General features: G+C 42.4%; 1 protein-coding gene across 1 annotated transcript in view; it reads right to left on the reverse strand.

The window, feature by feature from the left end:
- Nucleotides 1-15,204, reverse strand: part of LOC124798573 (zwei Ig domain protein zig-8-like) — a 212,922-nt gene that overhangs the window by 73,066 nt on the left and 124,652 nt on the right. The window contains exon 3 of the mRNA XM_047262035.1: nucleotides 2,326-2,434. Coding sequence (XP_047117991.1) covers nucleotides 2,326-2,434 — 109 coding nt within the window. The remainder of the gene's footprint in view (nucleotides 1-2,325; nucleotides 2,435-15,204) is intronic.

Below are 15,204 nucleotides of genomic sequence, written 5' to 3' on the forward strand. Positions count from 1 at the left end.
AAGGATTAAGGTGTTGACATAGTGCTGAGATATATATGAAGAGGTATTCGTTGGCAGGGAGAGACCGACTGTTTAGGTAGAGGAGACAAAACTGTTGATGCACAAGAAGGTGGGAGGGGAGGAAAGCAATGGGGGAGGAGAGAGGGGCTTAAACAACAGTGTCTGGGTGGGTGAAGGTAAAGTGGGCCTCATTGTGGGAGTAGGCAGCGTAAGTATTCAAATGGAAAATGGAGCATGCAGCAAGAGAAATCTGATGGAGAGTGTGTGGGCATTGGAATGGCTGGATGTTTTCTGGACGATGGTCAGGAACTGGTTGATGTCTTCCGCCATAGTGGGAGGGCGGATTGAATTGTTGGGGTGGATGGGCTGGTCAGTAGGGCGAACTGGGACAGTAAGCTCAGTTTTGGTGGGTGGGTGTTCGACTTTGCATATGGAGGTGTAGATGGGGTGTGGTTCGTTGCAGGTGTTGAAGGAATAAGGAGAGGCGAAGTTAGGACACTGTATAAGGAAAAATTGGAAATTTGTGTTAAGGTCTTATGAGATCAAGCTGATAGGTCATCAGTCCCTAAATTTACGCACTATGTAACTAACTTATGCAAAGTACAATTACACACACCCATTCCCTAGGGAAGACTACAACCTCTGATGGGCAACCTCTGATGGGCGAGCCGTGCAGTGTAGAAGGAAGTGGGTGGCTTTCCAATGGGGGCGGGTGGGGGGGGGTCTTGCAGTTTTGTGTGACAGTACAATTAGTTTTTATTTCTAATAAAATTAGTCAGTCCCTATAGGGATATACGATACCATATAGGGTGTCCCAGGAGGATTAGTCAGTATTGAGTGATGACTGTAACGTTCAGTTGAAGCAATAATAGCTAGTAATATGGAATCCAGAACGCATACCTTAAGAGCTGTGAGCACTTCTTCATCTTCGATACTGTGAAACAAAGCGCTTCTACTGCACGTTCTCCGCTTTCCACATTTTGCGAGATGGGAGCATGGACCAATACAAGAAAAAATGTGTGTAGTTAACATCGACTCCAAAGTGCATAGATTAAGAGCTAATAGCACTTGTTCGTGTTTGTCACTGTGAAACACATCACTTTTACCAAGCAATTGCCCATAGTTCTTAATATATTCGTGGTTACTAGACCATTTTGTTGTGAACGACCGTTCCTGTCATATTCCCGAATACTGAGCCGTTCCTCCTTCGTCACACTGTATAATAAGTGCAAGAAAAAGGAGTAACAAGAATGGACGGCTAAAAGGAAAATGTTTGATTTACAAAGGATGCTTGCAACGATGAAGTATTTACTGTACAATCTTGGTGTCTCAGAAACAAAGAAGTAAATAAAAAGTATGTTCAGAAGTAGAATTAAAGTTCGGAATGATGGATATCAGTGAGAAAAATTATGACGATAATACTATTCCCAGAGCAAATGAGAAAGGATTACAGATGCTGCTGAATGGGATGAAGACACTACTCGACAGAGAATGGAGGTTAAGGGTAAGCGAAACAAAGGTGATAGTATTAAGAGTTAAGATATAATAGGAATGAGATTACAGTGATGTCATAAAACTGGGGAACTCTTAGTAAACGAAGAGACTCAACTCTTCTTTCTAGTATGTGTATGGCTGAGAGAACAAACACCATGGTGGATCATAACAACCACGAAGAATGAAATTTCAATTATTTACAAACATCAGCTGTGTACGGAATGTTAAGAGAAATAAAAAGGGAGAGATGAAATTGTGTGATCGACATGGATTCGAACCCCGGATCTCTTGCTTAGTAGGCAGGCGCTTCAAGCCCTAAGCCAGCGAGGAGACACGAATCAACTCGGCTGCGGGGACGTATCTCGAGCAAGCCCCGCAGCAGATCCACATTCTCAGCTTACTCTGCACACTACTAGTGCTCCATGCCCATTAATCTCAATGCTCGTGGCAAGACCTGTTTCCGCTTGGGTTCGAGCGCATGTGTACGTCCGCACAGAAATGTTCTTTGACTTGTGATTGGGGTAATTATATGTGTGTACTTTCGGACATGTCTGATAGAACAAACACCATACTAATCTCACATAGTTTGTTGGATATATTAACAGGAACTCAGAAAACTGTAAATTTTTCTAAAATATTTAAGATCTGTGGATGTTTCCGACATGCTTGAAAGTAACTAGATCAGCATACTCTGCTAATGGATTACAGATGTCCATAGTAGTGTCACACACTCAGTATACAGTAAAAGATGGGTATAGATTTTTCTTGTCATGTAAGACGAATCTGACAACTTAATTACCTCTTCCACTTTTTAAAAAAGCAGACACCTACCCACTACTCTGAGGTCGATGAAGATAGACGTGGGCGGATGTGACGACACTTGGCATTCGTACAGACCAGCATCGCGCTGCTGCACATACTTGATCTGCAGCGTCCAGTCCTGAGAACAGAGAAGGGAGAGAAAAAAATTAAAACTCTTTTGCGGGTCGTTCATTATACATTTTTACTTTAATCGTTATATCATGAGATGCTTCCAGGAATGTTGTAGAAACGTTGGTATGACACACATCTATAAAAGCAAGCACAGTGGAGGCAATGTAAATGTTCACCTAATGTACACAGTAGCAAATTTGAGACTATATTTCATTTGCATTAATTACTGATCCCAATAACATCAGTTTCATGTTCGCCACTGTTGTTAGTATACACAGTTATGTCTGTGTGGTTGGGTACTGGCTTATCACATGGCTGATTGAACGGGTTGATTCTCACAGTCTCTATTTCTCTCTCTCTCTCTCTCGAGGAGGAGGAGGAGGAAGAGGAGGAGGATAAGCTTACTGTTTAACGTTCCATTGACAGCATGGTCATTAGCGACGGAGCACAAGCTCGTATTGAGCATTTTCCTTAGGCGATTTAGGGAAATCACGGGAAACCTAAATCAGAATGGCTGGATACGGTTTTGAACGAACGTCCCCCCGGAATTATTTTTTTTTTTTTTTTTTTTTTTTTTTCACTTGCCGCCCTGATTTTACGACCCACCACCTAAGTGCTTAAGGTGGGTCTATTTTGACCACTTGGCCGCTACGACCGGTGTGCGGACTGTGATGTAGTTGATGAAACTCACACCAGTTCCCGCATCCGGTCGCACCGTTGCCCGTGTCCCGCCACGTGGAGGCGGGTCTGTGTTTTTTTTTTTTTTTTTTTTTTTTTTTTTTTTACTTTGGCAGCTTTCCCAAAACCGATTTAACAAAAATTTTACAAAAATTAATTTTGAATTGGAAGAAGGAAATACAAGGAATAGTTTAGTCTGAAGAGGAGAAAAGACGATAGGAAAGGAAGAGATGATAGTCCCACCACCGTAGGGGACTGAGGATGAGCGTCTTGGGATTTATCTTCAAGCCTCTGATCCTCAGTCCCCTAACCTTAGCCTAGGAAGTTCTATTCTATTCTAGTTGTGGCGTTTGATATCTCTATTTATGTTCTGTCTGGTTACTTGTATACAGGTTTAGAGTGCCGTGGTAGCTGATGGCAATTGCGACGGTGCGCCGACACTGTTTGTGTCTAATTTTATACATTAATCTATTGTCAGTTTTAGGTCTACTTATGTAAGTCTATTGCATGTCAGTTGTTTTATATTGAGACTTAGTTTAGTTCTTCCACACTATGGTGTCTGTCTGGGTGCTGCATATAGGTTTATTGTCTGTGTGGTCTTCTGTTCCTGTATTCTTTGTGGCATTCGTCAGAGATTTTGTCTGTTAGTGCGTTCAGTATGTCCCAAAGTTCAGGTGTTCTGATCGCGTCGTATATGTGTTCCTCTGTCTGTAAGTGTTGTATCCCAGGTGTGTTCCTGTGCTGTCCATATTTCCCGCAGAATAGGATTGTGTGTTCGGGGGTTCCCATACCTCCACATGTACACGTTGATGTGTCTCTAAGACTCACGCGATTTAAGTGCGTGGGATAAGGTCCGTGGCCAGTCAAGAAATGCACCATGCCGCGGCTAGGATCGGCATGTTTCATTCTTAATCTTTCCGTTATGTTCGGAAAAAATGTATAGACTCTCCGTCCCTTATCACTTGTGCCCCATTCCTGTTGCCATGTGTCGATTTTCCATTTTTTGAGGTCCCGCTTATTGTTCAGCGGGGAACCAGTCAATATGTTGACCTGGTCTAGTCTACCCATCTTTAACCAGTACAGAGCGGCCCGATATTTGATTGTGATATCTATCGGGAAAATTCCTAGCACGACACACAGTGCTTCAACTGATGTAGTGCCGAAGGCTCCCGATAGTCGCAGAAGGACGCTTCTCTGCCCTCGCCTAACCGCTGTTCTGTTTGTGACGAGGTTGAGTCTGTGCGCCCATGTACTGGCCGCAAAGCTTAGCACTGATTCGAAGAGTGCGCAGTGGTAAGTTCGTGTGACTGACAGAGGAAGTCTGTATTGTCCTGAATTAATCCTTGCCAGTTTATGTAGTAATTTTTCTGCCTTGTTTGTTGTTATTCTGATATGTTCATGGAAGTTCAGCTTCTCATCTATGTATACGCCCAAGTAGCGGGTTACCGTCATTCTCTTTATGTTGCTGTTCTGTATTTTAATAGATGGATTGCGTCTGAGTTGCCCTTTGAGCAGTGTGTATGTTGTTTTGTTGCCCGCTATCTTGAGTTTGTTTGCGTTGCACCATTGTGTTATTGTCTGCAGTGTGCCACTCGCCTTCTCCTCTAGCTGGGCTCTTGTATTTGCTGAGATGACCACCAGTAGGTCATCTGCATAGGCGACAGCACCGTCTGTCCTCATATCCTCCTCCAGCAGTTGCAGGAGAGGTTCAAAAATAATGTCCCAGAAGATGGGTCCACAGATCGATCCCTGCGGACATCCCTTGGTAATTTTCCTTATTACCTTCCGGTTGCCCACGCGCCATTCCACTATTCTGTCTCTGCAGTAGTCTAAAAGACTGTTGTATAGGGCTGCGGGTACTTCCATCTGGCGTAACCTCAGAAACAGTGCTGGCCACCACAGGTTGTCAAATGCTCCTGCGATGTCTATCATGATTGCCAAAGAGTATGTTTTATCTGTGTTTTGTGTGATTTCTAAAGCTCTGTTTATTGCATCATCGATGCTTTTCCCTTTCCGAAATCCAAACTGGTGGGGATTCATTCCAAGTAGGGTTCTGTGAGCCTGCAAGCGGTCACACAGTAGCCTCTCTTGGATTTTTGCCATGGTGTTTATGAGGCATATTGGTCTGTAGGATTTCGGATCTGATTGGTCTCTGTCTGATGATTTTCGTATGATGACTGCATTTGAGGTTTTCCAGACTGTCGGTACACGGCCTAGCCTTAAGGCGTCGTTTAGTAGTTCTGTTAAGTATGGGGTGATCTGTGGTGCTAGCCTCTTAAGCACTTCTGCATGGATCCTGTCGGGTCCAGGTGCTTTTTTATTCTTTAGCTCTCTTATCGCTACCGCAACTTCCTCGTGCGCAAAGGGACAGGTGACGGCGTCGGTGTTATACTGTTCATGAAGTTCTTGTCTGAGTGTGATCTGTTCCTGTGTGTCTGAGTCTGTGGCATCTTCCGGGAGGAGTTTGTTCAGCAGATATTGTGCTGTGTTTCTCCATCCCACTGTCATTGTGCCGTCTTCCTGCCGTAGCGTGCTTAATGCCAATGGGGTCTTTATTTTTTCTGTCAGGATCTTGTATTGTTCCCCCCAGATATTCTGTTGTGTGTGTGTGGTCAAGTAGCTCTCCCAATGTTGTTTCCTGGTCTGAAATAATGTCTTTTTGAAGAGTTCTTTGGCTTCCCTATATGCAGCTAGTCTCAGTAGTTTGTCTCTTTGTATCCATGTCCTCTGGTATAGTTTTCGTTTCCTTGTCATGTCACGTTTGAGTCTGGTTAATTCGTCTGGCCATGGTGTTTCCCGTTGTTTGCTGTGTGTGTGCGTAGGTATTGCTGTTTCTTGTGCTGTTTGGATGATTTGTGTCAGTTTGTGTGCTCTGTAGTCCACGCTTCCCTGTATGTTGTATATATTCTCATTTTGAACAATTTGTTGTAGTCTGTCCCAATTCGCTCTTTTAAAGTTGAAGTGTGTTGTATTGTGTGTGGTGCGATAATTGTTTGTTGTGAGACTTATTTCTATTATGTTGTGATCACTTGTGGTCAGAGAGTCGTGTATGGTCCATCTTTGCAGTCGTCCTAATGTTCTGTCATTCGCCAGAGTAATATCGATTTTGGTGGCAGATCCGCCTGGACCTCTGTATGTAGGTGTAGGTCCGTCTTCATTTATAATATGTAGTTGTGTCTCCTGTATGACGTCGTTGACTTTCCGTCCTCTGTCGTCCGTTCTGTCCGAGTGCCATAGTGTGGATTTAGCGTTGATATCTGCACATATAATTAGGTTCTTATTTCTAGAGTATTCAGCAATGTCTTGTATCATATGTAGGTATGGCTCTATGTCGTCACTGTACTGTGCGTATAGTGATGAGACCACCCATGTGTCTCGACCCTTAGTTATTTCTGCTGTGGCCAGATGACTGTTACATAGCTGCGTAATCTTAGTGATATTTAAAGTTTTGTTGAGGACAACTATGGCAGCCTTGTAGTTTCGTCTGTCTGAGATTGTGACAGCGTCCCAGGGTAGGTTAGTTAAGTTTCCCTGGGTTGTCACATAAGGTTCTTGCAGGCAAAGAATATCCGCCTGCAAGTCCAGAGCTACTCGCGGCAGTTCTGCACTAACGAGTGTGCTTCTATTAGCATTAAGTTGTATTATTTTCATGGGTGTTTCACATGAAGGTAGAATTTGTGTCCTGTTTGCGAGTAGTCAAAGTCAGTTCTGCCATGTGCCCTCACTTGGTCCTTGTACACTTGGTGTGGGTTATATGTTTCCCCCCTCCGACTACACGCTAGTATGACTAATTTTTCTAGCTCTGCTGGGTCTGTAGGTATGTTTGCGGTCTTTAAAGTCATTCTGTCAGATTGTTCAGTGGTCGGGAAGCATACATAGCTGCCTAATGGGTGAAGTAGTCTGGTTAGCAGTCTTTGTGCTGTGATGAAAGTATCCTTATATTCTAGCCTACTTAGTCTTAAGTTTAGTTCTACATTGTTGTAGTCAGCATGCCATGGTGTTTGGCCGACTTTTCTCTTCTGCTCTTTTTCTACATATGGGATGATTCCGCTATATTTATCTCGAAGTGCAGATGTCACCGGTGTGGTGTCTTGTTCCGTCTTCAATGGTGGTGAGGCTGATGAGCTGTTACCTGCGGCTCTTCTTCTTTCACCTTTACTTTTTCTTATGTTTACACTACCTATTGCACTGTCGTCACCTTTCTTTTTGCTATCACTATCTGTACACTCATCGTCACTATCGTGATTACCCGTAAGTAGGTTTGTGTCAAGGACTACTACCTTTTTCTTATGTGTCTCGTTACATCCGGTCATCTGTTGTGTTTCATTATGTTGTTGAGGTGTTATGCGTTGTTGTGTATGATCTGCAGGGTTAATTATCCCTCCAGATACAAAATTCACTGGTTTTATATGTCCTATACATCTTTTTGTATTATACCTTTTTGGTGTGTTGTCATTTACTCTTTCTTCGCTGCTAGCTTTGGCATAATCAGGTGTTGCGTGAGATTTCTGTGTATTGTCCATTTGTTCGTTTTCCGTGTGTTTGTTTAGGTTTACAGACTTGTCTGTGTTCGTGTTTGTTTGTGTGCTATTGTTTTGTATTCGATCGGTGTTGCTGTGTGGATTGTATAGCACTTCAAATTCCAGCTCGTCAATTCTTGCCTGCAGTGATTGCTGGTAGCTGACCCAGTATTGCATCTGTTTTTTAAGTTGTTTGGCTATGTTATAATGTATAGCTCCATTAAGTACCATGTCGTCGATGAAGTCCATGGTATTTATATAACTGTCATGTAATGCGTGCATACCTTGAAGAGAAGGGATATCGTCTGTGTGTGTGGGGTGAGTGGGAAGCAGTCCCATCTGCCTGCGCCAGCTTATAGCTCTTTGGTGGTTTCGATTAATAGTCGATGGTGATTTATAGTTCGTTTTTTGCATTCTTGATTGGGGCAGTGCGAGTGTGTACGTAAAGGTGGACAGAGAGATGCGCATCAAAACTGGTAATGCAAGATATCTGTTCACATGTATTTTTTATTGAGCTGAACACTCAACAAACGTTAGTGTTTCCTAAAGGAAGGAAACCGTTTGCTCTTCACAAGCTTTCTATAAGTACTGAATTTTGTAGAAGTTACATTATAAAATTTATTCAATGGGTATATCAGAAGCATACTGGTACAGGTGAAGAAATATATCTTCCGTAACAGGCCTGTACCGAAATCAAGTAGTAATGATATGACACTGAAGAAAAGTCCCGAAAGGGTACGTCTGAAGAACAAGATTTTATAGAATTGAAACGTCGCCATGCCAAATCCTGGGAAGAAGATTCAAATGGCTCTGAACACTATGGGACATAACATCTGAGGTCATCAGTCCCCTAGAACTTAGAACTACTTAAACCTAACTAACCTAAGGACATAACACTCATCCATGCCAGAGGCAGGATTCTAACCTGTGACCGTAGCAGTCGCGTGGTTCCTGACTGTAGTGGCCAGAACCGCTCGCCCACAGCGGCCGGCTGGGAAGAAGAAATGAAAAGCGTTTCAAAAGTGTTTCTATCGCAGAAAATTAAAAACGAAGTAATATCTGAGAACGTTTTTCGTGGTGGTTTCGGTTTCGGTCAGAATGCGACGATCTTTAGACGGTGGTAGGCGATGGCAGTGAGCAGAGCAGGTTTTGTGACTCTGTGAACGTCATCTGTTCATCTCTAGTAGTTCGATATAATGGAACGCACTTGACCTACCTTTTTTTCTGAATACATCGTACTGTTTAAGATTAATACCGATTAATTCAATCAGCTAAGGGAAAAGAAAGTTTAAATTATTAATTGTACCGAGAATATGATTATAAACAGCTGGAGAATATGACGGTTAGTTGAGCAACAAACGAACTAACCAGAGTGGTAAAAGTTTCTGCAACGTTCTTCTAACATCAGTACAATTTCCAAAACTACGGTTTCGACGAGTAACCCATTGAACATGTAGAGACTACCATCGGTCTGCCACTTGTTGAGTACCATGCTGACTAAAAACCTATTGTTGCTTGCTGCACTAGTACACATATTTCACGAAGAAATATTACATAACAACATCCGGCATCATACTTTGATCCCATGCCACGACTTAATAGTGACTTTTACTGGAGCGCATGGAGCTTCACTTCTAATCAGACACTCATAATGAGACACAAAGCGCTATTTAGAAAACTTTGTCATACTGTCTTGTTGCTCTTAGGTGTGCGAGCTTTCTTTTAGAAATGTCTTGGCTCAAACTCGTCTAGGGGATGAGCCGCACGTGTCACGTTAATCGCCCTAAATTAGACACATGTGCCCCTTTGGTTAAATTGTCTGGCTGATGGCAAGTTAGGGAAATGCAAAGTTAACATAACATATAATAACAGTAATAATAACATCGGGAATTACATTAACGACCCATAAACGACGTAGGCCACACAGTTGCGATTTGGTTGGAATAATGTTTATTCAGAAAACAAACTAATAGTGAAAGAGGTCTTATTTAGAGTTGCTGTGACACTCGAGTGCATATCTATTTGATACCGTTCGATGATTCACAGTCTCATCGCTAAACGCAAGTCCAGTACTGCGCCTCCTTAACTACACGAAAAGTTAGAGTTCACACCAGGCGCGCGGCTGCTCACCACTCAGAGACTAAGTCCCACGATACCACACAACGCGATGTTTTCTAATTCGTTTCACTTCCTACCTACCGAAAGACTGAACGTTCGCTTTCACGTCTCCTCCAGCATTGTCCCTCTGCTCGTCCCAGGCCGCGCTACCCGCGCGGCTGACATTCTCGCTCAACTGACTACAACAGTTCCCTTTCCTGAAGCCGTCCATTTGATTTGCTGCAGCTTATTCTACATTATTGTACATTTTAACATATTTAAATAATCAAAGCTTGACCACTTTCGTGTCCTAAATAAAGTAAGAATAATATATATTACATAAGAAACGTTAAATCCTTTTACATAAAACCAATACAATTTCCTTCTTAACTTTGAATGTCACGGCCAATAGCATTGCACCAATGTGCTTTCTGATAAATAAATTACGAACAAAGGTAAGTATTAAGCACTAAACTTTACTACAAATATTCTATTACCTAATGATTCAATAAAGTGTGATGCTGTCATCGTTCGTTGTGTTTTGTGTGGAGGAAATGATGATCTAATGCTTAAGTGATAATACTGATAGTTTAAAGTCACTATATATTTTAAACAAATAAAGTTACCAAGTTGAAATTTGCCACATCTGTCATTTTAACGATGCGCTTCTACATGCCATGTCGATCGTTAAGATCTACCACAGCGTTCAGATTTTAGCATTCAGGTCTTTGTTACAAAACTTGTTAACTTCAATTTAACAGTAAATCCTAAACTACTGTATACATGATCAATATACAAGTTTTATTGGAATCGCAATGAAAATTTATGGAGAATGACAGATTAAAATTACTGTCGCTTGATTCCCTGCATTACCACAGAATTAAGTCGTTTTCATAAATGTTCCCCTTTATGGCCGATCTTAGGTCCGCCATATTTAACACTGCTACGTCTCCTCGGCCACAAACGGATTCCACTGGGTTTCCCTATGCCGTAGGTTTTCGTTTGTCTCACTCGCACACTACAGCACTTAGGCCTCAATAGACAATAGATGCCTGTGAGTTTCCCCATCTCGTGGTGAATCTGCACCCTATGTGATACGCGGTCCTGGACGACAGGGTTCGTTTCACAATTCCTGTAGTCGGACTCTTTCGGCCATATACTTAAATTAGAGCGCAATGCTCGTCGACTCAGAGGTGTTATAAACTGCGTGTGACTCATGTGTTCACTTTTGTCCTTCTTGGTCGTTTCATTTTAACACGTTAGAGTTTCAATAAAGGTGTCAGTATTTTTTAACGGAAGTATTTTTCTGACTCTCGACCATTCTACTCGTACGAAAGTAGGAGAGGAATTTAAGATCAGTGCACACTCTGGTGCTGAGTGAAATGTCATTTTGGAAACAAATACCTAGGCGGTGGCTACGCTTCTTCTCCAATAAATCGTTCCCATCAGGAGTGCTTGTGCCGGAAACTATGCAGAGAAGTTTCGTGAAGTCTGAAAAGTTCGAAAGAAATACTGGGAAAGTACGTCTAAGAGAGCAGGTCACGGGCAGTTTCTACATAGGTAAGTCAGAAGAACACTTTCAGGCTATACGTAAACGTTCGTGGTTCAAGTTTCTGCCTACCACAAAGCTATAATCGGCAATGAAATTTTAGACCAGTGCATATTCCGCAAGCGGAGTGAAAATTAATTCTATAATAGACGAAGCACGACGCGAAGGCGGCACATATAACACTCAAATAAAGAAAGAAAAGGAATTATGTTAATGGGACGTAGTTCGATAGATGTGATGCACATAAACTGACAACTGAGCAAGTAAGTAAAGTTTTGTTTCACCTCTGGCGCTTATGAAAGCAATTATTCGGCTTGGCATTGATTCATAGCGATGCTGTATGACCTCCTGCGAGATATCGCGCCACATTTTGTTCAATTCGTGCAGTAGATCTTTCAAAATCCCGAGCTTTGGAAGGCCCTATGAAAAATTCTCCAGACGTTTTTAATTGGGCAGGGATACTGCGATGTTGTTGGGTGAGGTAGAGTATTGCAAGCACGAAGACGAACAGTAGTAACTCTTGCCATGTACCCGCGTGCTTTATCTTGCGGAAATATAAGCCCAGGATGGCTCGCGATGAAGGGCATCAAAACGAGGCGGCGAATATCCTTGACATATCGCTGTGTTGTAAGGGTATCGTGGATAAGATCCAAATGCGTCTTCCAGTGAAATGGCTGTCTCTTCTGGTTGTAAATCAGTATGGCGGGCGACATTCGGGTCATATATCATCGTTGCCTGAGACATCTCCAGACACGTCTCCTTTCGTTATCGGGCTTCATTTCGAAGCTGGATTCACCGTTGAAGATAATACTATTCGAGGCAATGAAATTCCAGGACGAAAAAGTGTCTGGCGACACCCTGGACAGCGGTGGGATATCAGCCTCACTGCCGCCTGACATTCGGCCCGACAACTTAGAGTAATGGCCTGGGGTGTCATTTTCTTTCATTGGAGGTACCCATTGGTAGCCACCCGCGGTAATCTTCCAGGACAGCGATAGCTCGGCAATATTCCACGCCCTGTTTTGTTGCCCCTCATGGCAAGCCATCTTCGGCTTACATTTCAGAAAAATAATGCCCGCTTGCATACGGGGAAAGGTTCTATTGCTTGTATTTGTGCTTTCCAAATCATACCTTGGCCAGCAAAACCGCCCAATTTCTCCTCAGTTGGGGAGATTAGGAGCGTTGTGGAAAAGGTCCTTCCCCCAGCTCGGGATTTTATCTAACGCGCAGTCTGAACAGAATTTAACCCAATATCCCTCAGAGGACATCGAACGACCCTATCAGTCAATGCCAAGTCTAATAACAGCTTGCATAAGAGACAGAGAAAAAAAGGCGTTACTGACGTGCACAAAATGTGTCGCTGTTTTTCTTGAATAAATCACACAATTTTTCAAAAGTTTTAATTATTTATTTGTGTGTATATGTACGTTATATCTGTTGATTTCCGTGTCATTTGAATAATTCCTTCGTGGTGAACAGCTTTTTACTTCTTAACGTGTACAATCATATGTCTGCGTGAACGGTTCTATTATGAGCATTATTCTGTTATTTGTTCCCAAGGAACTTCTATCTTAGGGAGTATACGACTATGGTCACAGCGAATGGGTTACGTGCCATCCTTGTCCAATAGTTCTCTCCATCTGCAGGGACCTAGCTGGCAGCGCCCTTTTAACGTGACGTGAGACCCTTCCCCTTTTTTTTATAGGCCCAGCCTATTATAGCGTAATACGGGCGGCGGGAAGTTAAAAAGTCGCCTCCTTATCTGTGCAGGTCAGGAGCGGCGCGCGCGAAATCCCCCGTGATGGAGGGCTCGGCGGTGCGGAGCAGCACGCCGCGGCCGCCGCCACCGCCTTCGCCTTATGCGGGGCGCTGTTTGTCTGCGACGAGCCTGATGGATGGCAGCTAATGAAGCCCGGTCTACCCTGCTGCCAGGGGCCGCTACGCCGCTGAGCCGCCTTTGAGCGCGACGGCAGGCAACCCGCCACACGTTCCCAGGCGCCCCGCTGCCTGACGTGCTCACACTGGCTGGTCCCACCTCGGCGACACACGACACTTACTCGATCTCTGAACCCAAGGCATCAATAAATATTTAACCCCCGTGGCGCGCGAGTGTATTAACATTACCAACTGTATACATGCTTTTTAATTACTTTCCATCCGTACAAGCAGTTGCTGGCCCATGGTGGCTATCGCATTCCTCCACTACCACATTTATGCAATCTTAATCCTCTCTTCAGCCTATATGACTTCGATATATCTACAAATTTGTCTCTTCCCAAACCGTTTAGTATGTCCTACGTGGATCTCAGATCAACCCCATACGCAGTAAAGGAACGCTGTCACACAGTTATGCGCTTTGGAGTCAAATTCCGTCTGACTTCTCAGACAGAATTACTTTGGAGGGAGTCGGGGGGGGGGGAGGGGGGCGGGAGGGTTTACGACATCAAACAGGCCAACTTGGACCAGGAGAAGCAACACAAGACATTTTAATTTCCACTGTATATACACTTACAAATAAATTCATAAAACTTTGCCAGAATGACCAAGAATGATTCAGGATTCATACTCATAGCAGTGGAAGTTCAAAAACATGACAAAATGAATTTTTTACATGCGAAATTTCATAATTTTTTCAGTTACTATTGGCTGCATTTGTTGCTACAGGTACACTTTTCTTCATAAGTAAAAGAGATTCTTAGATGAATTTTGCACAGCATATATAAACTTTACTAACAGGTGTATGAAACTGTAGAATTTTCCAAATCCATTACAAACTGTGATGCAAATTGAGATAAGTAACTATACAAATTTAGTTTTTTCTCAATAAGAAGTTTGAAATGTAACACCTGATTCATTTTTTTCATTAATTAGTTAATTTATAGAGTTTAATACACCTGTAGGTATGGTTTGTGTGCTTTGCAAAATTCATTGAAGGAACTCTCATACTTCTGAAGAAAAGTGTGCCTATAGCAATAAACGCAGCCAATAGTAAGCGAAAAAATGTTGAAATATCACATGCAATTAACATTTCTTTTATGTTTTTGAACTTACACTGCAATGAATGTGAATCCCGAATCCTTCCTTGTCATGCTCACAAGGTTTTATGAATTTATTTGTAAAAGTATAGACACAGAAATTAAAATGTCCTGTGGTGCCTCTCCCGGTCCAAGTCGACCCGTTTGACGCCCTACCACGCTTAATATGCAAATATTACCTGAATTATAATGGCATACACCGATAATAAGATGATAAAAGTATGACTCCCCGAAACCCGTAGCTAAGATCCGGTAAGGCACGAAATCTTGAAGATAATCATGAAACCGGCGGCGTGTCTACAATAGAAATAAGTTTTTAGCTCATAGTTACGTTGCATAGTTTTCGTTTCCTTGCATGGTGGGTGGTGGTCTTTTTTTATATTGGTTTTTATATGTTATGAAAAGTAGGAGTTACTATGATCTGGGAGCTTCACAACTGAAACAACATTTACGTCAGTGACACAGTTGTGGTACTTCTCGCAGTTAGCTTGCCCGACAAGATGTTTTTATAGTAAATGACACCTCCAACACTCTAGGTTGCATATATGCAGCTGCAATTATTGTTACAGTTGCTTATTGGTATTTTTTTTTTTTTTTACTTTTGTATAAGTGTTACGCTAAGGAAATTCTCTCAATTTCTATTAAGAAGGGATCCAAACAAAACTATTGAAATCACTTTATTTGAGAATGATTCTATGTTGGAAAAGCAGATCAGTTTTAATGTTTCAAAGGAAGAACGGCTAACTAAGAGAATCCTCCTATTTTTACAGTTATTTTTGTCAAAATTAGGCAACTATTTAAGATATGGCCGTTATAATTTAGAACAATGGCGTTGACCTCTGCACCAATATTCCCCTACAAAATTCACATAATACATTTAAGTCATTCACTTCATGAA

Source organism: Schistocerca piceifrons, chromosome 5 (genome assembly GCF_021461385.2).
Source record: "Schistocerca piceifrons isolate TAMUIC-IGC-003096 chromosome 5, iqSchPice1.1, whole genome shotgun sequence".
In the NCBI taxonomy this organism is placed as follows: domain Eukaryota; kingdom Metazoa; phylum Arthropoda; class Insecta; order Orthoptera; family Acrididae; genus Schistocerca; species Schistocerca piceifrons.